The sequence below is a fragment of the Gadus morhua genome, chromosome 7 (assembly GCF_902167405.1).
Source record: "Gadus morhua chromosome 7, gadMor3.0, whole genome shotgun sequence".
Taxonomy (NCBI): Eukaryota; Metazoa; Chordata; class Actinopteri; order Gadiformes; family Gadidae; genus Gadus; species Gadus morhua.
This window is the reverse complement of record NC_044054.1, coordinates 6975634-6998470: the sequence shown is the minus strand read 5'-3', so window position 1 is coordinate 6998470 and position 22837 is coordinate 6975634. Positions and strand designations below refer to the sequence as shown.

Genomic DNA, 22837 nt, shown 5'->3' with positions numbered 1-22837 from the left:
GGATGACTGAGTTGATAAAGAGATATAGGCTTAATCGTGAGGGCATTAAAAATGGTTGTGGAGTTAGTGCGGGATGCAATAACATCCCCGACTAACAGAAACAATCCAATTGGTCCCGAAATAAAATGTTTGGCAGCACTGCGCTATTTAGCAACAGGGAAAATGCAACTTTGCAATGCCGACGATTTAGGAATATCGCAACCATCAGTCAGCCGTGCCATAAACCAAACCATCAACACGCTCTCTAGACCACATATAATCCAACAGTTTATCCGGTTTCCTTTGGGCATTCAACATTTACACAGGATCAAAGCCAACTTCATGGCAATTGCAGGTATGGTCGCTGTTATTGACGGGACGCACATAAAAATAATCGCGCCATCAAATGACGAGGACGCGTTCGTCAATAGAAAGAAGGTGCATTCCATCAACACCCAGGTTGTTTTTGATGCTAATTTTAACATACTGGATGTTGTTGCAAAGTGGCCTGGAGCTACCCATGATTCGTGCATTTTAACGGAGAGCGGTCTGAGGCAGCTTTTTGAGAGGCACCATGTACCAGTTGGGTGTCACTTGCTGGGTGACAGTGGCTATCCCTGCAAGACGTGGCTCTTGACACCCTACCTCAATCCACAACCGAGAGCACAGTTAAAGTATAACATGCAAGTGATTACGCTAAATCCTATGCAAAAAAACACATCGTATTGGCTCTTTGACGCCTTTTATTTGTTGAATCCATATTAATTATTGTTAACTGTTTTCCTTAGAGCACACAAACATACACGAAATGTTGTGGAGAGAGGAATTGTGCAGATGAAACGTCGGTTTCATGTCCTCCACGGCGAAATTCGCCTCACCCCAGAGAGGGCAAGCACAGTAATCACTGTATGTGCCATTCTCCACAACCTCTGCAAGCGGAGGAACATTCCACAACCAGAAGATGATGACGACGATGAAGAGGACGACGATGATGATGATGGCGATCAACATGACGAGGAATTTGGCCGTGTGGAACCGAGTGGACTGGCATTTAGGGATCACTTTGTGAATACACATTTTAGGTAAACACCTTGGCACAAATCAGTCAACACACATTTGTGTAGTTCAAAACATTTATTTTCTTTCAATTTTTCCATCTTAAGACAGTAATATTCAGTCTTCATTTTTATAAGCCGCTCTTTCGCTTTGAGGACCTTTCTTTGCCTTTTTAAAACCCTCATTTCCAGCCTCAATTTCTTCTCCAACAGTGAACTGGCACCAGCAGCAGGAGGGAGAGGAGAGCCAGTGGGTGCACCAAGAGGGAGAGTTGGAAGAGGAAGAGCAGGGAGAGGAAGAGCTGTGAGAGGAGGTGCAGCTGGAAGAGGACGAGCTGTGAGAGGAGGTACAGCTGGAAGAGGCTAGGAGGGGGAGAAGAGGAAGAGCTGTCTGATGTGATGCTGCAGCTGCAGCAGGACTTTGTTCTTCATTTCTCCTGTGGGGAATATATATATATAATTTGTCACACATTTTTGGGAAGTGGGTTGACCAGTTGTACATTGTAATTCTTCTGTAAATATTAAACAAAGGTTTTTCATGGAGCCTATTGCAATCATTGCATACATACCCCTCAATCTCCTTTAGCAAATCGACTGCAGGATCAGCTGCACCCTCAAGGCCAGTTATACTTATGTCCGAGCCTAGGACGGCGTACACCACCGATGCGACCGGGGACAACGGCTTTGGTGCAGGTCCTCCTCCTACAAATTAAATTTCAGTTTTATTCACGTTTCATAACACTGTAGCCTTTGTTAATTGTAAATTTAAGACATGCAAATGCATTTCCCAAATGAAGGCAAGCAATGTTAATAATGGACTTACCAGTAGCCGCGACAGCTCTTTTATAGTCGGCAATCTCGAACCTACACTGTGATTGCAGGGCATACCAGCGTTTTTCGCAATCGTCGGTAGAGCGACACACAGCAGGGAAGGAAGCATTGATGTAAAATTTCTTCCCATGCCTCCCGCTTCTTCTTGCTGGTCACTCCAGCCCCGAATCTACCCTTTATTACCACCCTCCGCTCCAGCACAAACTGGGAAAGTAGTAGTAATTGGTCTTGGGACCAATTGGCCTTTCGCTTGCGTTTCACTTTTTCATCATCCATCATGATAGGGGGACTTGAGTTCCGGTATGGGCTTGTATTTATAGGAAATATGCTAATTAGATAATAGTTTGCAGGGTGTTTTAATTGCCTCCGTGATTTAATGCAACGCATTTTTATTGTTTGCTTTCTCTCTATTGAACGTGCAGGCTACAACGTCATTATCGTGGTCTGCACAAACTTGTCATCATGCGTGTATTCTGCTAACTGCACTATAACTACTTAATAGGAACTAATTTCTAGCCTAGGCTATTTCCTTGTTTTTCGGTGATTCAGTGGGCTCGTCTGAACAACCAATCACCGCACTGACCGCTTCTAAACTCGTGCACGAGAATTGACGTAATCCATAGCAACGGCACGTCACTCTTTGTGATTTATCCTTAGTAAGAGTAGGTCTCAGCGGCTTTGTGAATGACTTTTAAGAAAAAACTCCTACGTAAAATGTTTTAGCGAGAGTTAGGAGCACTCCTAGCGGTAAGATAAAATGCTTTGTGAATACGGCCCCTGGTGTAGAAGCGGATGTCTTCTGGGGAAGTAGCAAACCGCTCGAGCCCAAACATAGTATGCAGCTGGTAGCTCTGGACCTGCTGTCTGAGCACCTCAATCTCTTTTTGTATAGCACTGTAGTGCTCACGGTCAACACACACTGTACTAGTAGCACTGTACTCATGGTCTAAGACCATCGGAACGGGTAGCTCAGGCTCTTCGGGGTCGGAGCAAGGCTCGGGACTCGCCGGTCTCTCTCTTCGCTCCCACACACCAGCCCGTGTTTACCTCGCGATGAAGTTGTTCCAGTTGAACAAAGAAGGCACTGAGTTGGGCAAAAGGACCTGTAACCCTTTTCCAGTTGATGTGATCAACTTGTCGTCGAAATGCCGACTGCACACCTTCGTGTGGTTGGTGACTTCAAACCCCGTCCTCCTGATCTTCTGTATCCACTGCGCCCGAAGAATTGGGTTTTTTGGGAAGCGGTGGAAACTTAAACTGCCATTATACCGGCTGGAAGCTGAGCACAGCGGTACACAGCAGTGTTGGTTTGATCCGCCTTCACTCCGTTGAAGCTTGTGAAGTCTTCTAACATTAAATTTCCTTTGTTTGGTTGGGTTTTCCATGTTTTTACTATTTATAGTTGCCGTGGTAACTGATACGGGAAGTAGACCGGAAACTAGTATGCCGACAACTGGCGACACCGGACGTTCGCTTCTAGAGTTGAGCACAGAGCCTATTAAAGGGTCAAACATGAATAAATGGAACACGCAGAAAAACCAATGGATTTTTTTCTTACAGTCTTACAAGAAATATATAATTATTTTCAGACACCATTAAATATTTAGATATAAATATAAGTTTTACTTTTGGAAATAACTGACAACGGTAATGAACATTTTCACAAAATTCTAATTTAGAGGTGAACCTGTAAATCCAGTGCGACCTTTTTAAAGCCAAATAATGACAGATTATACATTCACATTTAATTCACAAGTTTCTTTAATTGTTTAACAGCAACCATTTAAACAACAAACATCCAACATTTGTGGAACCTTTTTTTAGTAGCAACGAAACAACGAAAAGGCTGAATAAACTTTCCATATTCCACTAGGAACTGTGTAAGGATATCTTTTTTATAACGATTATTCCAAGATTGCTATAAAACGCAAATATGTCCTTATGTTAATTAAAAGGTCAAAATGAATAAATGTAACATGCACACAACGAAATGGATTGTGTCTTACACAAATGCTAACCTTGGCAACCTTTGCTGATTTAAACTGATTTAAAAGGAAAAACATTTGTGAGCTGAGCTTTCTGACAAAACAGTGATTTATCTTCAGGTGGCTCCTCACAGTAAAGATTTGGTTCTTCACTTGAGGGTGCATACATAGTGAACATCATTAGAAAAATATATATGTTTTCTGATCATTCCGAGGTAACCATTTTACGGTTTCCTTTTTTTCCCCATTGTAATGCCACGATTCCTGACAAAGTCTCTGATGTTTTGTACAGTGCGACCAACGAGAGTTGGATGTTAGGCTGTCTTGCACTGTTTGCACTCAATCGTCGTGACCAGGTTTCCTTTTCGGATATGTCCTTTAAAATGTCTCATCACAGATGCAGTGGGAGACCACTTGTATTTTTTTGCTCTTCTGGCACTTTCTAAAGAAACTACAAAAGAAACATCATCAATAAAAAAAAAAACGCACACCATCCCTCATGTTTACTTCCTGCAAATGAAGGAGAAAAGGAAGGGGCAATTCCCAGTTTCTACTCTTGTACTTCTGATATCCAAAATGAATAGTACTGGTATTAGAAAATGCTAAAAAGAATAAATATAAGCTGTGTCTTTTCTATATTAACTGTAATGCTATATGTTATTACTCTTGTTAATTCAATTATTTCCGAAAATCAGGGATGTGGCAAAAAATCTTTGTTATATTGTTTTATAAATGTTTGGTTCTGTGCTTATTTAAAAAGTTAACTATGTGAATACATTATTAAATGCATTTAAATAGATATAGATAAAGTAGTTGCTGGCTGCTGAGTTGAAAACATTTCTATTCCCCATTTACCTGTAGGAGTACCTTCTTGGTTGACTTCAAGATCTATGGATGACATGTAGAAATTGATATTACAACATGTATTACTTTTAACCGTACATGCAATCAAACAAAGACGACATGTTGGTAGACTAAGGTTGATGGCTAACCTTGTAAGGACAACACAGACATGCCAGCAGGTTCCTCAAGAGATTGCCCGGCTCCCTCCTCAACTGCAGAGCCTAAAACAGTTTATCATACTTTATTAAATGCAATAAACAGACAAAAGGAAATCCTTATACCAGTGAAGTAAAATAGGAAATTATTAACAGCCTTTTTTTGTTGTGTTGAGACTTTAAAGGTTTCAGTTAAAGTAAAGTAGTAGTAGAGGTACTACATGTTATTTATGCAGAAAACAAAAATCCATGCTTTCACATTACTGTTCCTCTGAATAAAGTCTTCAGAACATGTTGTAGGCTGTGTATGATTATTTAGTGTAAATAAAGCCTCCACCTGTAACCAGAGTTTGGTAGTACAAATGTAATTGTTTTAAACACTGCAGAACATTTTCAATATGTTATAAAAAAGCCCTTCACATTTTAAAATTAAATTATTATTATTTTTAAATGATTTAACAGTGCTGTTTCAGCACCTTAAACCCTGCTACAGGCCACTGGAACTTTTTACCAAAGTAGGCTCTCCCGTTTAAGTATAAGCAGACTAACTCATTAATATGGACTACTTGTACTTAATAATGAACAATTCTGTAAAAGAGAACTAGTCTTACTACACTCCGTGTGTAATAAATGACTTTATTCCTCCACAGTAACTGACTTGAAATTTCAAATGGTTAGGAATAAATTATAGTAAGTAGTTACACTGTTAAAGGCCTAACCTTTTGATGACAGAAAAGATGTGCCTGAATGTTCAACAGGTTCTTCTGTTCTGTTCTTTCCTGCAGAATCTGAAGTAAAATTCAACAATGGTCACATGATTTTATAAATATTATACAATTCATGTTAGAAAATCATGCTGCACTTACCTAAGTTGGTCTGTGGATCAATGGGGGGAATTTCTTCCCCTGCGTCACTCGCCTTACTTTGATCGATATCACTCAAATCCAGGTTTTCTAACAAAACAAATTATTACCATTCTTAAAAAAACATTTCTTGGTTAGGATTTAGTTCCTAGATTGCTCAAACATCTGATAAATGCCGTTGCTACCTTTATAAATTATGCAGATGAATTGCTATAGATTGCCAACAGAAAATCTTTATCCCATTTTGCCATTTTGCAAACAATTATTATTTTTAACAACACAACAACTTTAAATTGCATTACCTTCAATTTCGATCTCGTCCAGTGTTTTGCCTCGAAGACTTGAAAAAGACCCTTTCTCCATGGCAAGCAGCAGTTTTGATATTTTAGCCAGCTGGGTGGTAGCCTCTGGAAGTCTGTAATATTCCCTGTGAACGCGTATGTCATGCTGTTACCCCGAGATGCTGCTACCCCGGGCTCCGACCCCTCCATCCGGAGAGGGGAAGCCGGGGGAGACCCCCTCCTCGCAGCGAGGAGGGGGTCTCCCCCGGCTTAGTATTATGTTTGCCATAGTTGTTTTGCACAGTTTGCCAAATGATTGTGGTGATGATGTATTTTCCAAGTCTTTAAATGCTTCTTCTGCAGTTTTTGAAGGATGTTTGTGAAGTCGTTGCACATCCTCTGTGAAAGGCAGATTGGAAGGCTTGTTAAAGAGTCGCTCATTCAAGGTAGTTAAAGCTCTGTGTGACACGAGTTCAGACCACTTTGTGGCAAACAAGGTTTTGAATGTCTAAGTTGACTTTGTCAGCTCGCTGTATTCTGCCATTAGAGCTCTGCAGTGTACAATGTTGTTTATCTTCTGCAATGAGTGACCCAACTTAAGCGCAAGGCTTGGAGTGTCATAGCCATTCTTGTCTTCATCAAACCCTGACACTTTCTTGACAGCCTTAATAACTGATGGAAAGTTTGCAGGTCTTACAGCATCCTCCAAAGTTGCTATTGAGAATTCTTTACACAATGTCAGCAGAAGTCTTCCAATCTCTCTGAGTTTCTGTCGAATATATTCAGATTTGGTAGGATCCTGTCCATGTTTGTTAAAAAATGACTGCGCCAGCTGAAGAATGCAATAGTCACTGCGCACTGTAGCAGTTATCTCGTCAGCTTTCATCACAGTTAAAAACGTCCACACACCTTGGGATATTTGTTCATTCATGACCGACTCAGACATAGCGGCTAAAGACAATACTTTGGTTTTTCCAATCACTGAATTGACTCCAGCTGGTTTTGAAGAACAGTTGCGAGCATGTTGCCACAGATCTCTTCTGAGATATAATGCCTGGCAGTACATGCAGTGGACATGCTCTTTTTGGTTATATTTGTTCTTGGCTGTGCGTCTATGTTTTAGCAATCCAGCTCCACTCTTTAAAACCTCTTTGTTATGGATGTAGTTCCCTCTGTTGTGTAGCTTAGTAAGCATTTCAATGCGCTCTTTTGACCTCTTCTGAGGAATTAACACACGAGCAACTTCAGCATGTGTCTTCTCATGAGTTATTAAGTGGCGTGTAAACTTTGTCTGTGGCTTCCCACAAATGTAGCAGTGACATTTATTTCTGAGAGGGGAGGATGTGTTTGAGCTCTGCATGCCTTCAGCTTCAGTGCCATCATTGACAAGCATGTCTTCAGCATCAAAATTCTCAACTTCAGCCTGACTTCCTGATATTTCAGGATGATTTGAGCTGGCTGCATCTTGAGGCAGTGATTCTGCAGCTTCAAATAATGGTTCAATATCTTCCTCTATGAGTCTGTCTCGATAGTGCCTTTTCTTTTTCAAAGGAGGCTTCCTGGTGGACACCTCAGAAATCTGTACTTCAAAATGTTTTGGATCGATTTTTGAAAGCTCTAAGATGAGTATCAGGCACATATTCCTCCTCTGATGAGGTCATCTCACTTGAACTTTGTTCTTCAGAGGTCTGATAATCAAAAATAAAAAGGATTACTGTTTTGTGTACTATTCTCAGCAAACTGTTCAGAATAATTCCAGGAAACACTTACTTCGGGCAGATGTACAGTAGTGGTCTTCATGTTTTTAACATAGCAACTTTTGTGCCAGGACTTGGAGGAAACTAGACAGAAAATTAAGAATTTAGTAAAGGAAGAATTGATAGTCATTTCATGAAATTCGTTATAGTGACTATTTACAAGCATCGTAGCCGGGATGGTCCTTTATACATGGGTATCAATCACGTGACCTTTTTGTTGTGGCGGCCATCTTTAGGACCATAGCGCCAACAACCGATTCCAGGGGAAATGGCTTTGGCTACCGTTAATCAGATGATCTCTCATCTATCTGATGAAGAAAAGCAACGCTATTCCCAAAAAATTGATATTTTAGGTTTTGATCCATATTTACTTCCCTATTTAAAGAGATTTAAATTTATGCAAAAAATTGCGGGGGGAATACAAAAAAAAAGTCTAATCAACCAAAACTTTCACGACCCCCCCTGCAGTACCTCCGCGGACCCCCTGTTGGAGACCTCTGCCCTAGAGGGAGGAAAGCGAGCGGATCATAGATCACAGATTAGAGCAAATAAGGGTTCGATTTCTCTAAGTGGTGTTCAGGAACGAGTTGGGAACTCACGCGTGAACCCAAAGAGCCTGTGTTTACACACCAGAATTCACATGCAACCCTGATACCCTTACACACACACACACACACATATGGGCAGACACACAAATACACGCACACACAGATACAAATACACACACATAATAGGGACACACACAAACAGACGGGCACACACATTAGGGAACACACACACACATAAGGGCACGCACACACACACACACAGAGACACACATATACACCCACACAAACACATAAGGGCACACACACAAGTTAGCAACAATTAGCCGCAGTCGCCCAAACACACACGGAGGCATTGTTCTGCTCATGCTAAGTGCTAACTCAGGCTCCTAAGGGGGGGGGTCTGTGTGTGTGTGAGGTGGAAGGAGAGAGAGAAAGAGAGAGGGACACACACACACACACACACTCAAGTACACACATACCCGGGGCCTCCTCAGTCATGGGCCAGATGTTCCGGATGAAACAAGGACAACAGCAGTCATTATTAGTGTGCACACACACCTGCGTGAAGTTGGCACCCCATGTGTAAAAAAAACATGTAAAACTATTTCAGATCGTTTGTGCTTCGTTTGTGCACGTTTGTGCACGACAAATGAAAATTTGTGCTCATTCCGTTTTTGAGATATCAAACATTACATTTTGGAAACATATGACGTCACTCAGCACCCCAATATTGTCCGAACCGGTTCAAATGTGTCTCAATCATTTGTGCATCGTTTGTGCACGACAAATAAACATTTGTGCTCTTTTAATTTTTAAGTTATTAAGGTTTCATTTTTTTCACTCAGCACCCCAATAATGTCAGAATTGGTTCAAATTGGTCTCATTCGTTTGTGCATCGTTTGTGCACGACAAATAAACATTTATGCTCTTTTAATTTTTAAGTTATTAAGGTTAATTTTTTTTCACTCAGCACCCCAATAATGTCAGAATTGGTTCAAATTGGTCTCATTCGTTTGTGCATCGTTTGTGCACGACAAATGAACATTTGTGCTCATACCGTTTTTGAGATATCAAACATTACATTTTGTAAACATATGACGTCACTCAGCACCCCAATATTGTCCGAATCGGTTCAAATGTGTCTCAATCATTTGTGCATCGTTTGTGCACGACAAATAAACATTTGTGCTCTTTTAATTTTTAAGTTATTAAGGTTTCATTTTTTTCACTCAGCACCCAAATAATGTCAGAATTGGTTCAAATTGGTCTCATTCGTTTGTGCATCGTTTGTGCACGTTTGTGCTCTTTCAAATTTTATGTTATTAAGGTTTCATTTTTTTCACTCAGCACCCCAATAATGTCCGAATCGGTCCAAATCGGTCTCAATCCTTTGTGCTTCGTTTGTGCACGTTTGTGCACGACAAATGAACATTTGTGCTCATACCACCTTTGAGATATTAAACATAACATTTTGTAAACAAATCACGTCACTCAACTTCCGAAGCTGGCGCCCCAAAGGTGAAAAACATATAAAACTTCTTCTGATCGTTTGTGCTCGACGCATGAATATTCCTGCTTTTATTGTTTAACAAGTGACGCAGTTGGTCACGCGGCGTAGTAGTGCTGCAGAAGACAACCGCGGGAAGATCTGAAGGCTTCGACTCAAACGTCTCCTGTGCACCGTGGTGAAGTTGGTTTGAAGTTGGATATTCGACAGATATTCGGCCATTCATTTCCTATGGGAAATTGCTTTTTGCTCAATAGCTTCCGAGTTATAGGACCCAGAGGCCCCAGACCAATGTTGACCTGTCCTACTATGTGGTACTAACAACACACACCTCACTAAAAATAAATATTTTGCTCCTCCTATTTTATTTAAATATTTTAAGAATCCCATTCGTTTCCTATGGGAAATTGCTTTTTGCTCAATAGCTTCCGAGTTATAGGAGCCAGTGGCCCCAGACCAATGTTGACCTGTCCTACTATGTGGTACTAACAACACACACCTCACTAAAAAATAATATTTTGCTCCTCCTATTTTATTTAAATATTTTAAGAATCCCATTCATTTCCTATGGGAAATTGCTTTTTGCTCAATAGCTTCCGAGTTATAGGACCCAGAGGCCCCAGACCAATGTTTACCTGTTCTACTATGTGGTACTAACAACACACACCTCACTAAAAATTAATATTTTGCTCCTCCTATTTTATTTAAATATTTTAAGAATCCCATTAGTTTCCTATGGGAAATTGCTTTTTGCTCAATAGCTTCCGAGTTATAGGAGCCAGTGGCCCCAGACCAATGTTGACCTGTCCTACTATGTGGTACTAACAACACACACCTCACTAAAAATTAATATTTTGCTCCTCCTATTTTATTTAAATATTTTAAGAATCCCATTAGTTTCCTATGGGAAATTGCTTTTTGCTCAATAGCTTCCGAGTTATAGGAGCCAGTGGCCCCAGACCAATGTTGACCTGTCCTACTATGTGGTACTAACAACACACACCTCACTAAAAATTAATATTTTGCTCCTCCTATTTTATTTAAATTTTTTAAGAATCCCATTCATTTCCTATGGAAAACGGCTTTTTGCTCAATAGCTTCCGAGTTATGGGACCCAGAGGTCCCAGACCAATGTGGACCTGTCCTACAATGTGGTAATAACAACACACACCTCACTAAAAATAAATATTTTGCACCTCCTATTTTATTGAAATATTTTAAGAATCCCATTCATTTCCTATGGAAAACGGCTTTTTGCTCAATAGCTTCCGAGTTATGGGACCCAGAGGCCCCAAACCAACGTGGACCTGTCCTACAATGTGGTAATAACAACACACACCTCACTAAAAATTAATATTTTGCTCCTCCTATTTTATTTAAATATTTTAAGAATCCCATTCATTTCCAATGGGAAATTGCTTTTTGCTCAATAGCTTCCGAGTTATGGGACCCAGAGGCCCCAGACCAATTTAGACCTGTTCTACTATGTGGTAATAACAACACACACCTCACTAAAAATTTATATTTTGCTCCTCCTATTTTGTTTAAATATTTTAAGAATCCCATTCATTTCCTATGGGAAATTGCTTTTTGCTCAATAGCTTCCGAGTTATAGGACTCAGAGGCCCCAGACCAATGTTGACCTGTCCTACTATGTGGTACTTACAACACACACCTCACTAAAAATTAATATTTTGCACCTCCAATTTTATTTGAATTTTTTAAAAATCCCATTCATTTCCTATGGAAAACGGCTTTTTGCTCAATAGCTTCCGAGTTATAGGAGCCAGTGGCCCCAGACCAATGTTGACCTGTCCTACTATGTGGTACTAACAACACACACCTCACTAAAAATTAATATTTTGCTCCTCCTATTTTATTTAAATATTTTAAGAATCCCATTCATTTCCTATGGAAAACGGCTTTTTGCTCAATAGCTTCCGAGTTATGGGACCCAGAGGCCCCAGACCAATGTGGACCTGTCCTACAATATGGTAATAACAACACACACCTCACTAAAAATTAATATTTTGCACCTCCAATTTTATTTGAATATTTTAAGAATCCCATTAGTTTCCTATGGGAAATTGCTTTTTGCTCAATAGCTTCCGAGTTATGGGACCCAGAGGCCCCAGACCAATGTGGACCTGTCCTACAATATGGTAATAACAACACACACCTCCTTAAAAATTAATATTTTGCACCTCCAATTTTCTTTAAATATTTTAAGAATTCCATTCATGATATACTAATCAAACACACCTTCATTTGTTTTCCCACTTCATTATGTGAACTTGCAAATTATATTTTAACTTCAGACCTTTCTGTAATATTTCCTTCTTGCAATCCATGGCAATGAATCAGACTATGCACAGTATTGGTGTAAAGCGTTTCTCAATCAACGCAGCTGTTGTGTTTTATACACTGACTCAACAGAATCTTTTGGTAATCAGGCATTGATCTTCAGTCCTTACGGTATAGCCTAGGGTTAAAGTAAGTGGAAGGGATCCAATATCAAAGTGTATATGGCTGTAACCAGAGAGAATAGATGAAATGGAAATGTGTGTGTGTGTGTGTGTGTGTGTGTGTGTGTGTGTGTGTGTGTGTGTGTGTGTGTGTGTGTCTCCCCTCCCCATTCATGCTTTCCACATCTTCTGATGTTAACACGCCTTTTACGTTTTTTTTAATCACATTTCTAAACAAAACCTGGCACTTGGACGAGGCACAATTTTCCTCAACCTTGTCATCGGCATAAAACACACAGCCATTGCCTTTTCTTGAGTTCCTTTAACTTATTTTGGTCCATGTTCAAGCAAAGGTTATGGAACCACCGGTCACAATTATCACACTGGATCTGTTGAATTGAAAAAACAATTAATGATTCATTCATGTACATGACTTTGTCACTTGGTAGGACACTTAGGCTTAAGTGGTATGTCACCAGCATTGGGGAAGTTACTTCATTACGTTACTTGTGTGGAGTAATGCCTTATGTCACTTGTTACTTTTGCGTTACCTGACCCTCCAGGTGAATTTAATTGAGCTGAAATGTCCTTACGGGGCAATTTGGTTTCAAAACAGGTAAATAATAATAATAGTGATAATAATAATTTCCATTTATATAGCTCCCTTCTCAAACCCAAGGTCACTTCACATAGTGGAAATGAAAATACAACCACAAACAAACAACAATACAAAAAAAGAGAAAAACTAAACTAAACAAAGGGAGCCTCTAGTCTAGAGGATAGAGCTATGTGTTTGGAGTGGGAGAGAAGTTAAACAGAAAGGTCTTGAGATGAGCTTTGAAGAAAGGAAGAGAAGGACAGTTATGCCGCGATCCAGTTGTATGGAACTGGCCGTACGAGTCGTAAGGTGTAGGCCTAGGCTACATCTCCCAGCTGTCTTGCGGCATTTCACGGAGGCACGCCCCCTTTTGGTCATAATATCAACATTGCCTCTCGTTGTTCTGAGGATAGACCGAGTAGAACAAACCCTGTTTTTGTTTGTTAGACTCAGGTCACCAAACCAGCAGATTATAGCAAAGGTTAAGTTTGAATCAAAGAAAGTTTTCTGTGAACATTGAACCCCTTCAACTTTCTTGGCCTTTTTACATATTGCTATCAAAATTGAATTATCTTTGTTAATTAACTTTGTTACTAGTTACTACCAACACTGTATGTCACATTACGTTACAAAATGTATGTGCTGCTCACAACAACTCACCCAGTCTGTAACGGGAGGTGCTTGTCCAGGGGGCTTGTCAGCTCCACACATCGAACAAGTCTCCTCATCAAAGACTGAAATAAAGTGTATTTGCATGACATATTTAGGGCCCAATTTTGGGGATTTTATCGGCAAATGGTATGTGCCTTTTTTTAAACCCGCAAGAGGTAATCGGTGGAGACTCTGATATGGGCAAGGCCTGTGGCTAAGGGAAATTGCATTCGCCAATCACATTCACCAATTCTGTTACCATATCATTCTCAAAATTGGGCCCTTAATCAGAATATATTTGGAATGCCTTTAAGTTATTCAAAAAAAGATGTATACTGCATTGTATACCTGATGATTCAAGGACTTGGAGAGCCATATCTCTCCTCGCCTCTTCCATGGCTCTCCTTTTTGTTGAGAAGTTCATTTTGGGGAACTCAGGGAAGGCTTCCATCACTGCTCTGGCCATCTGAATTAACAACATTAAAGTGATTGTCTTTCTCTTTTAATAGAAAACTAAACCATTTGTCAACACATGCTTGGTGGGGAGGTTTTAGAATCACTGCTGCCAGCTTCTAAATGGTTGCCTATGGGCATTCATGGTTCGTAAATGCCCATAGGCAGCCATTCTGAAGCAGGCAGGGGCGATTCTAAATGAGCCAAATACCCAGAGACAGGACCAAACGTCAACATTTCAGTGTCAACCATTCTATTTCATCCTAGCCAACCGAGAAAGGGGGCTCAAAGTACACAATAGTGAACTTATCCTTTGAAATCATCTTGTATATCTGTGGAAACACCCAAATGTAAGCTTATCTCCATCATCACAAAAATTAAAGAAACATCATGTTTCCTCTATGCTACATATATCAACTTACTTCAACAACAATGACACCACAGCTGCAACCATCCATTTGCACTGGGTGGGGCATCACTCCTCCTTTCCACTTCACATCCACCCAGTCAGTTTTCCCCTGATGTTTTCTAATCTTCAAGTATTCCCTGAAGAAATGTGATACTTTTCTTTAAGTGCTACCAAAACATTTTCCATCCACAGATACAATTTAGCAAAGTTTGTATTCAATTATAAGGTATATGGAAATATCTTCAAAACACCACAGCTGCCATTGTAGAATAAAAGTAAACATGATTGACATTTTAATGTTTAGAATCCTAGCTTGAATATTTACTGTAGTCTCTGAGCCGCATGGGTAGAGTCCTCAAGCTCAGAGGATGCTGGTGAGGGATCCATTTGGTACACAGTACCAGACTTTGCATGAATGTACTGAGAAAAAAGAGAGGGTATTCTTTAACTAGAGATGCAATTCCCAGAAATAGCAGGGAGAGTGCATGCAAAGCAAGAAAAAAGGTGATGGGTCAAAGTAAACTTAGAATCAAAGTTTCCCTATGCCAATTTCACAGTCGCCAAATGAGTTGAGTGGATGAAATAATAAGCCAAGTACAGTTTCGGAAAAATACTGTATTGAGAAGTTGATGAGTATCCATCGCTGCATGTGGCGATCGATACACATGCAAACCAAATTTACCCAAGGGTATGAATAAAGCAACCTTGACCATGACCTTGATACTCGCCGCAATACTTTATTTCACTATGTGAAAACCCACATTTGAATGAATGAATATTAATGAATCAACATACCAGCATGTTCCAGTGATTTTTGTTCACGTGGACAAATGACAGGATTCCGTCAAAGTTATCGAAGTTTACCTACAGCATGAAAAAAACAATGTTTCAGGATGATTTTATGAACATGTTAGTTAGCTGTCCACCTATGATAAGTATAGTTAAGCAATAGATCACGACAGGCTGTGGCAGGCTGTGGCTGCGCGTCGGTCCGAACAACGCCCCTTAACAGTGGTATAATGAGCACATACTACTGACTGAAGTGATCTATAAAAAAACAAACAAGAAAGTCAAAGTAGCTGTTTTATTAAAGAATACAAAAAAGTAGTCCCTCCTGGCTGCCTTCAAAATGCACGACGGTCGCTATGCAACACACTTTAGCGTCCCTCCGAGAGAAGGCTCCGCTAGAGCGGTACGCCGGCAATTTATCCTATGGAGCAGTTCACTCGCCATGTGCCTAAGCTTTCGTTAGTCTCTCCATCGCCTTGCTCACTCCCGGAGTAACAACATTTACACCCTCTCCATCATTCAACATATTTTTTACTTTGTAACTGTTTCTACTTCCAGGCGCGGAGTGATATGCAAACTTTCACAAAATGATTGGGCGTCATAGCAGTTATGTATACGCTTATTATACAACAGTTAGGAACCAATCAGATCGCTGGATTCAAGCCACCCGTTGTATAATATAGTATATATAACAGCACAATATGTGTTGCAGAAAGGAAATGAGTGTGCAATAACACTTAAAGCGCACTTATCCTTTACGACATCTAAATGACACATCAAAATGGTACCACTTTACTTGAGGTCTAAAAAATGTATTCATTATACTGTAATAGTGGTTTCATGAAAGCCAGTTCTGTGACATATCCTGTCACACAATTATCTAACCAAGTGCTAGAGTTTGTCTGTAACCTTGCTCATCTAATTGTAATAATGATTATGTCATCATGTCAAAAAGAGGTGGATTTTCTGTGTATGTTAAGTTTTCATGACGAAGTTCATGACAAGAGTCATGTCACTCTTATGTAGATACCTTCAAATAAAGTGTTACCTTCTCATCACAGTTATTTCATGCACTGTAGTAATTACCCATCACGCAACATACCGTAAAATGCACAAACATACACTGAACATATTACCTTAGGTAAAGTGTGGCGACGTGTAGTAGCTCTGTCACCAAATAAAAGTACACCTGCGGTGTAATAATCCATTAGGTAAATGGTGTCCACCACGTTGTACGTGAAGGCACTGAGATGCAGCAATCCCTGAATTATCTGATAAACACAAAATAATGTTTGATTAGCATCAGCACACAGCATCACCATATGAACACAAACTAGTTTCTTTGGCCATTGAAATTAATAACGAAGTTATGGCCTACTGTTGGCTTATCATGAGATCACCACTCACTCAGAGGGGGGTGGCTTCATCTCAGTGGTTTTCCATGTACAACAGAAAGAAAGACAGGTAATAACAAAGAGGGATAGTATGTCTGTCTATCTGCCTGCCTGTCTGTGTGTGTGTGTGTGCGTGTTGTGATATCCTTAAGTGCCAAGGTATCACCACAGTTTTAATGTACTTCAACTGATGTCTTTATTCCAACTGTGGACAAACGCAGACAACAAGCTCGTGGCTAAACTTCTTGCTCTGCCTATTGTTCTGTACTAGCTTGTTCCTTAGCTCCAGAACGTTAGCCCCCTTTATAGGATATATTAATGCTTGCATGTTAATGCTTTTTCACATTGACATTATTACGTGTGTGTGTGTGTGTGTGTGTGTGTGTGTGTGTGTGTGTGTGTGTGTGTGTGTGTGTGTGTGTGTGTGTGTGTGTGTGTGTGTGTGTGTGTGTGAGTTAATGGAGGTCTTCAGTCCTCCAAATACATCAGTTTGAAGGACTACAAATTGAAAGACAGATAGACTAGCAGTGAGAGGAAGAGCTTTTAATACGCCTACCTCTCCTGTCAACCACAGGTGGGGTCGTAGACACCGTAGATCAGTGTGGTGGATGAAGAGGCTCCGACCCTTCACTTGGGATGGCAGGGTTGCAACAATTATCTCTGTTCCCCTCTTTTTCCACAGCAAGTTTAACTGAAAGTCAGAATTAACATTGAAATCCATGTAGCAATTAAGGTCTATGATCTATGGTTTAAGTGTACGATGTGAAATGTGAGGTTCTATTAATAATTATATTGCATCCTCATTGTCTCTACCTAGGGCAATGAGGAGGAAAAAAAACATTTTCATTTCATGTCCTTTATCTCACACCTGTCATTTAAAAAAACGTCACATTACTTACTTGTGCATCTTCAACCCGTTGATTCTGCTCCACTTTTATGATCTTCTTGCTTTTGGTCTTGGTCTTGGGGTTTGGAATGTTTTTTGGAGGATTGAAATATTTTGACTTGCGCTTTGAACTGCCAGAAGAGGTGTCCCTCTTACACCATTGCTCTTCTGGGTCATCTTCCAGCTTAACAGAGCTTTGAAGGTTTCTCTGAAGTACATCAATTGGCAGGCTTTGTTGAATCACATGTTCAACATACCTCCCCTGCACTGAGGCAAACATTTTAGAGACAAACTCTGCAGGTCTGAGGTATTTTCTTTTGCACAGAATGCTGTGTTTCACCAACCTAAACCATAGTTCGACATGGCAGTTGGTTTCCCGTGTTTTGCACCCTGTTCCTCTTGTGATAGATCCTTTAGAGTGCCTCGATAGATCAGCGAGTAGTACACCACTCCACAAGGGAAAGATGCCCATGTATGTCTTAAGCAAGACATTTATTATACCTGGGCAGTGGTAGTTGTTGTTTTTGTCTGCTTCCTCATCAGACAGGACGTCACATGTGGCTTGCTCCCTTCTTAGGTCAAAAGCCTGCATGAAGGGGGACCTTGCGAGAATGCCATTGGAAGGGTCACTGGAATCACAGATCCTGCTCCCCTCTTGTGTTTCCTCAATATCCATGTGTTGACTCTGCAAAATGCAGCCATTCAGGTACCTTTCACTGGTATTGATTGAGTCTGTGTGCTGTTCTGCATCAAACAGCACACACATGTGGTAGAAAACCTCAAGTGCTTCTGGCAAGCTTGTACAGTTCAGCAGGTATGCAAAACTGTATGTTGCATACTCCTTTATGCCTCTGTCACTGGTTGTTCTCCCAAAGGCCTGGGAGACTGCCTTAAGTATATGTGCAGAGCACAAATGGAGCACAGTGAATTTTGGAATGACTTTGAGTTGTCCCGACACAATTTCGAATGCTCTGCAAAGGTATGCAGAGACATCCTCGTGGTTAAAAGAGATGAGCACACTGTTCATCAACGCCCAGCTGTAATCTGTCTCTATTTGTGCAATTTTTCTCCCGGTAATGTGGGACAGCCTCCTATTGAACTCCATAAGCCAGTGCGATATTGATGGAACACTATGGCTGTTAGTCACGAACTCCGCGACTGGCAAAGGCGGCTTGTCCTTGCCCATTCCAGGCAGAACCAGGGCATAATAGAGAACTCTTTTTGACTGATGGGGTACTTTCTGAACTACCCCACCTGTTGCATCGAGGTATAGGGTAGTGGGCATGGGTCCTCTCAAATGTTCAGCCAAAATTTGCAGGCCCGCATCAGTGTATAAGTGGGTTGCAAAAGGGTCAATCTGGAGGAGCTGCAGATAGCCGTTCGATGATGCATGCCGAGTTTGCCGACCACTCTCTCTGATAATCCTCTGAGTGAGCATTAGCTCCAACAATTGGTCATTGTGAAGCCTTGCAACGCTTCTGATCTCGTAAGATATGATTTTTAACACGTCTTTTGTGAGGCTTCTGGTTATGTTACCAGCCATGATCTCCTCCACAGGTGTGTTTTTCAGCAATTCGTAATAGCAGTTGCTCACACCACTTTTTACTGCTTTTGCTATTTTTCCTCTCCTGAGGTATCTTGCAGGCCTACATTTTCTCTGAGACTTAAGGTGTTTGACTTCCCCAAACCGTGTCACCATGACAGTAATCTTTTTTGCGTTGTATTTTGGTGGGCCTTTCCTGGTGAAAGTGTAAACCGCCTCACAACCTTCAAACGTGCACTTGGCTGTGGCGCGGAGGTATGGTGATTTTTTTTTCCGGCTGTCACGTGTTCTAATATTTTGGTACTTAAAGGCCAATGTGCACGATGGGTTGCTTTTTCTAAATTCATTGTAGAATATATCGGTCCATGGGGGTCTCAGTTGTCTTTTTCCCTTTTCCGGCTTTATTTTTATCCAATTTTTTCTTGCGACCTTAAATTTGAATTCTTTTGGACCGACTACGCACGTCCTGTACGTGTCCTCTTTATCATTTTTTTTTGTGTGCTCTTCTCCCTTTGTCTCCGAAATTTGTTCTTCTTCATTGTCACTTTCTGTGAGTTCTTGAACTGTTGGTGATGGTTGATTTGTAATTTTGAAATCTCCTTCATTTGTGTCATCACTTTCTTCTCCAGAGTAAACAGCTGTTTTTACTTTTCTCCTTCTTGTCATTGTCGCTGAAAGTTGTTCTTCACTGTCACTTTCGGTGAGTTCTTCAACTGTTGGTGATGGTTGAATCGTAATTTTGAAATCTCCTTCATTTGTGTCATCACTTTCTTCTCCAGAGTCAACAGCTGTTTTTACTTTTCTCCTTCTTGTCATTGTCGCTGAAAGTTGTTCTTCACTGTCACTTTCGGTGAGTTCTTCAACTGTTGGTGATGGTTGAATTGTAATTTTGAAATCTCCTTCATTTGTGTCATCACTTTCTTCTCCAGAGTCAACAGCTGTTTTTACTTTTCTCCTTCTTGTCATTGTCGCTGAAAGTTGTTCTTCACTGTCACTTTCGGTGAGTTCTTCAACTGTTGGTGATGGTTGAATTGTAATTTTGAAATCTCCTTCATTTGTGTCATCACTTTCATCTCCAGAGTAAACAGCTGTTTTTACTTTTCTCCTTCTTGTCATTGTCGCTGAAAGTTGTTCTTCACTGTCACTTTCGGTGAGTTCTTCAACTGTTGGTGGTGTTTGCGTTGTCATTTTGTCGTCCCCTTCATGTGTGTCATCATTTTCTTCACCAGACTCAACAACTGTTTTTGCCTTTCTCTGCTTTGTCTCCCTTGCCTCCGAACTTTCTTCATTTTCACTCTCATTTTCCTTGTTTCCGTCAACTGTCTCCCTCTCATTTTCCTCTCTCCCTTAATATAATAATATAATAGTAACGTTATTGATAAATATTAAAAGTTTCAATGTCAATAATCTACAAAAATACAAAAACAATATACAACAATATGTTAGTTTTCACCTACTACTGTAGGTGAAAACTAAATCCTGTTAGATACAGTAGCATCACGGTAAGCATCCCTTAACTATGAGGGGCCACCTGGGACAGAATTCATACTTGGTCTTACACACACTATTATAATCTTGCATATACACCACTATACTCATACACACACACTATTATACTCCTTTTACATGCATGTATGAGTGTATAGTCGTGTATGTGAGAGAGTATAGTAGTGTATTTGAGAGAGTATAGTAGTGTATGTGAGAGAGTATATTTGGGTATGTGAGAGAGAATAGTAATGTATGTGAGAGAGAATAGTAGTGTATGTTGTGTGTTTGAATGTGTATGTTTGAATGAAACGGACAGAGGTGGGACAAAGTCACTGTTTTGCAAGACCCAAGTAAGTCCCAAGTCTTAGTAGTCAAGTCCGAGTCGAGTCCCAAGTCAAGACAGGGAAAGGCAAGTCCAGTCCAAGTCAAAGTCACACCAAAGCAAGTCCAAGTCTAAGTCCCAAACTTTTCAAGTCTTGAACAAGTCTTGAAAAAACAACCATGTATTTTTCTTAATAATGTCATTATTAGACTATTGATCATAATTTCAACATATCACTTTGATGTACAGTGTCACAATGCTCTCGATTTTGTCGGCGGGGGGCGTATATTAACATGTGACTGCATACAAATGTGTCCATAGACATGGTGACTACTGTATGATAATAAGCATTATTGGCCCTTAACTCTAATATTCAGAAACAACACTTCCTCAAAAGGCTATTGGCTCAAGCAAGACCAGTAGAGGCATATACTTTTAAACGTTGCAAAAGTTGAAACATGCAAAAACATAATTATATATTCACGTGGCATTCAGTCCAATTTCTAAAATATATCTGTGGCATTCACTGACCAAGTGTTTCTTTCTGTTGTGTTCAATAGATTGAATTTTATCAATCCCCTGTAGGAGAATCTGAAGGGTCTACTTAACCACTCCCCCTACTCACTTCAACCAAAGCAAAGCGGACAGCACTGAGTATGGGAGGTGTAGCCTAACTGCTTTGTGAACAACCCAGAGAAACGCAATGCAAATTCAATGTGAACATGTATGAGGATTTAATAAAATCCCGGACGATTTTGATATTCCGCCACACATAAAGCGTCTCAAAGAGGGCATGTCCGGGCAAAAGAGGACGGCTGGTTACCCTATGTACGTGAAACCCATTTGATACCTACCTGTCCCAGTGTTAGGTAGCGGCGCAAATTGGTGGGCGCTATCCTGGTAATTTCTCTGCGTGAGAAATACGACGCCATGGGTTGAATTGCGTGTATCTCACGCCGAATGCGTGAGACTTGAGAGCCCATTTCTTATCAATAGTTATAATATGTTCATTGTTTCTGTCTTCAAATGGGATCCTTCTCTGTGCATTCATTATTAATGAGACTGTTCTGACCCCTTAGTTATGCTGCGTTCGCACCAAAAAATTATTTGTTCGTTTCCTCGCGTGGTCGAGTTTGAGAGAGGCTTCCTCTTGTGACCGCCAATTCATTCTAAACCCGTCTCTACGTGTTGTGGAAGTACCAGAGACGTCAGAAAAACCGAAGCAGTCGTTTAGGATTCATAATATCATCCGTTCTATAAAATATTCGAATCTAGAACACTCCGAGAGCTCTGGCAGGAGTCCAGGTCCTCTATATCTAAATAATATAAGATGATATAATATAATATATTAATATCTTTATAATATAATATTGTAGCGTCACAGGCTTTGGGAGATGGGGGCGGGCCTTAGCGCGCGGGGGGGGGGGGGGGGGGGGGTTACCGGCGTTGTCGTGGTTACAAGACTTTGGGGAGAAAAAAGATCGTCCTGGCGGCCTTAAACTGACTCAACACCGCCGCCTGCTGTTGTGTAGTGTGAATCACAGGACATTTATTTGTCACGTGACTTTTGGCACTCATTTTCCGCCTTGCTGATCGCAAATGCAATCCGATTGTACTTTGTGTAAAACATACTGTATTTGTTTATGAAGCAAAATGCATTAGTTTGTGAATGATGTTTTGTATTTGCAAACCACACACTGGAAAAAGCCTTCTGTTGAACCAAGTAAAAAAAACATGGGTAATGGTTCACATCTATATTACATAACTTGAGCCAATGACAAATATATAGCTTGCCTCAAACAATATTTCCTATGTTCATAAAAACAAAACAATACAACTTGGCACCAAGTATAATTCTATTCTTTGAATGAAGTTAATACATTTAAATCGTATGTTAAATCCTAAACAAAAAAATATTGATTCACTCCAACAATTGGTTCTCATTTAAGAAATATCTATCAGAAATAATTTGGTTTATCCAATCAAAAAGATTACAATTTTATCAAACAATTGTTTCTCATTATTGTATACATCA

General features: G+C 40.3%; 2 protein-coding genes across 4 annotated transcripts; one reads left to right on the top strand and one right to left on the bottom strand.

Moving 5' to 3' along the window:
- The first annotated feature begins 336 nt into the window (after window positions 1-336).
- LOC115546722 (putative nuclease HARBI1) lies at window positions 337-1342 on the top strand. Its single transcript, XM_030360422.1, has 3 exons — window positions 337-662; window positions 768-981; window positions 1262-1342. Exons 1-3 carry the CDS (start codon window positions 337-339, stop codon window positions 1340-1342), a joined length of 621 nt encoding a protein of 206 aa, XP_030216282.1.
- Window positions 1343-12459: 11117 nt separating this feature from the next.
- LOC115547752 (uncharacterized) lies at window positions 12460-20569 on the bottom strand. 3 transcript variants are annotated; one of them, XR_003977414.1, is made up of 10 exons: window positions 17463-20569; window positions 17120-17254; window positions 16306-16440; window positions 15176-15244; window positions 14706-14800; window positions 14394-14517; window positions 14183-14303; window positions 13867-13984; window positions 13528-13601; window positions 12460-12658 (listed from the first exon to the last, which is right to left on the bottom strand). XR_003977414.1 is itself a non-coding variant. In XM_030362185.1 (9 exons), exons 1-9 carry the CDS (start codon window positions 20178-20180, stop codon window positions 12548-12550), a joined length of 3579 nt encoding a protein of 1192 aa, XP_030218045.1. In that variant the 5' UTR covers window positions 20181-20562; the 3' UTR covers window positions 12460-12547. The 3 variants fall into 3 exon arrangements, 2 of the variants coding, with proteins under 2 accessions (XP_030218045.1, XP_030218046.1); XM_030362185.1 differs by lacking the exon at window positions 14183-14303 and having other exon boundaries at window positions 17463-20562; XM_030362186.1 differs by lacking the exon at window positions 14183-14303 and having other exon boundaries at window positions 17120-20560.
- Between the last annotated feature and the right edge of the window lie 2268 nt (window positions 20570-22837).

Bases quoted from the DNA above. Each gene is read 5' to 3' on its own strand.
- LOC115546722 (XM_030360422.1), top strand. From the start codon at position 337: ATGGTCGCTGTTATTGACGGGACGCACATAAAAATAATCGCGCCATCA. The intron at 663-767 runs GCAAGTGATTAC...TGTTTTCCTTAG, and splicing joins GCACAGTTAAAGTATAACAT to AGCACACAAACATACACGAA. The intron at 982-1,261 runs GATCAACATGAC...AACTGGCACCAG, and splicing joins ACGACGATGATGATGATGGC to CAGCAGGAGGGAGAGGAGAG.
- LOC115547752 (XM_030362185.1), bottom strand. From the start codon at position 20,180: ATGACAACGCAAACACCACCAACAGTTGAAGAACTCACCGAAAGTGAC. The intron at 16,441-17,119 runs GTAGGCGTATTA...TGTGTTTATCAG, and splicing joins ACCTGTGGTTGACAGGAGAG to ATAATTCAGGGATTGCTGCA. The intron at 12,659-13,527 runs GTGAGTTGTTGT...TCAATTCAACAG, and splicing joins CACCTCCCGTTACAGACTGG to ATCCAGTGTGATAATTGTGA.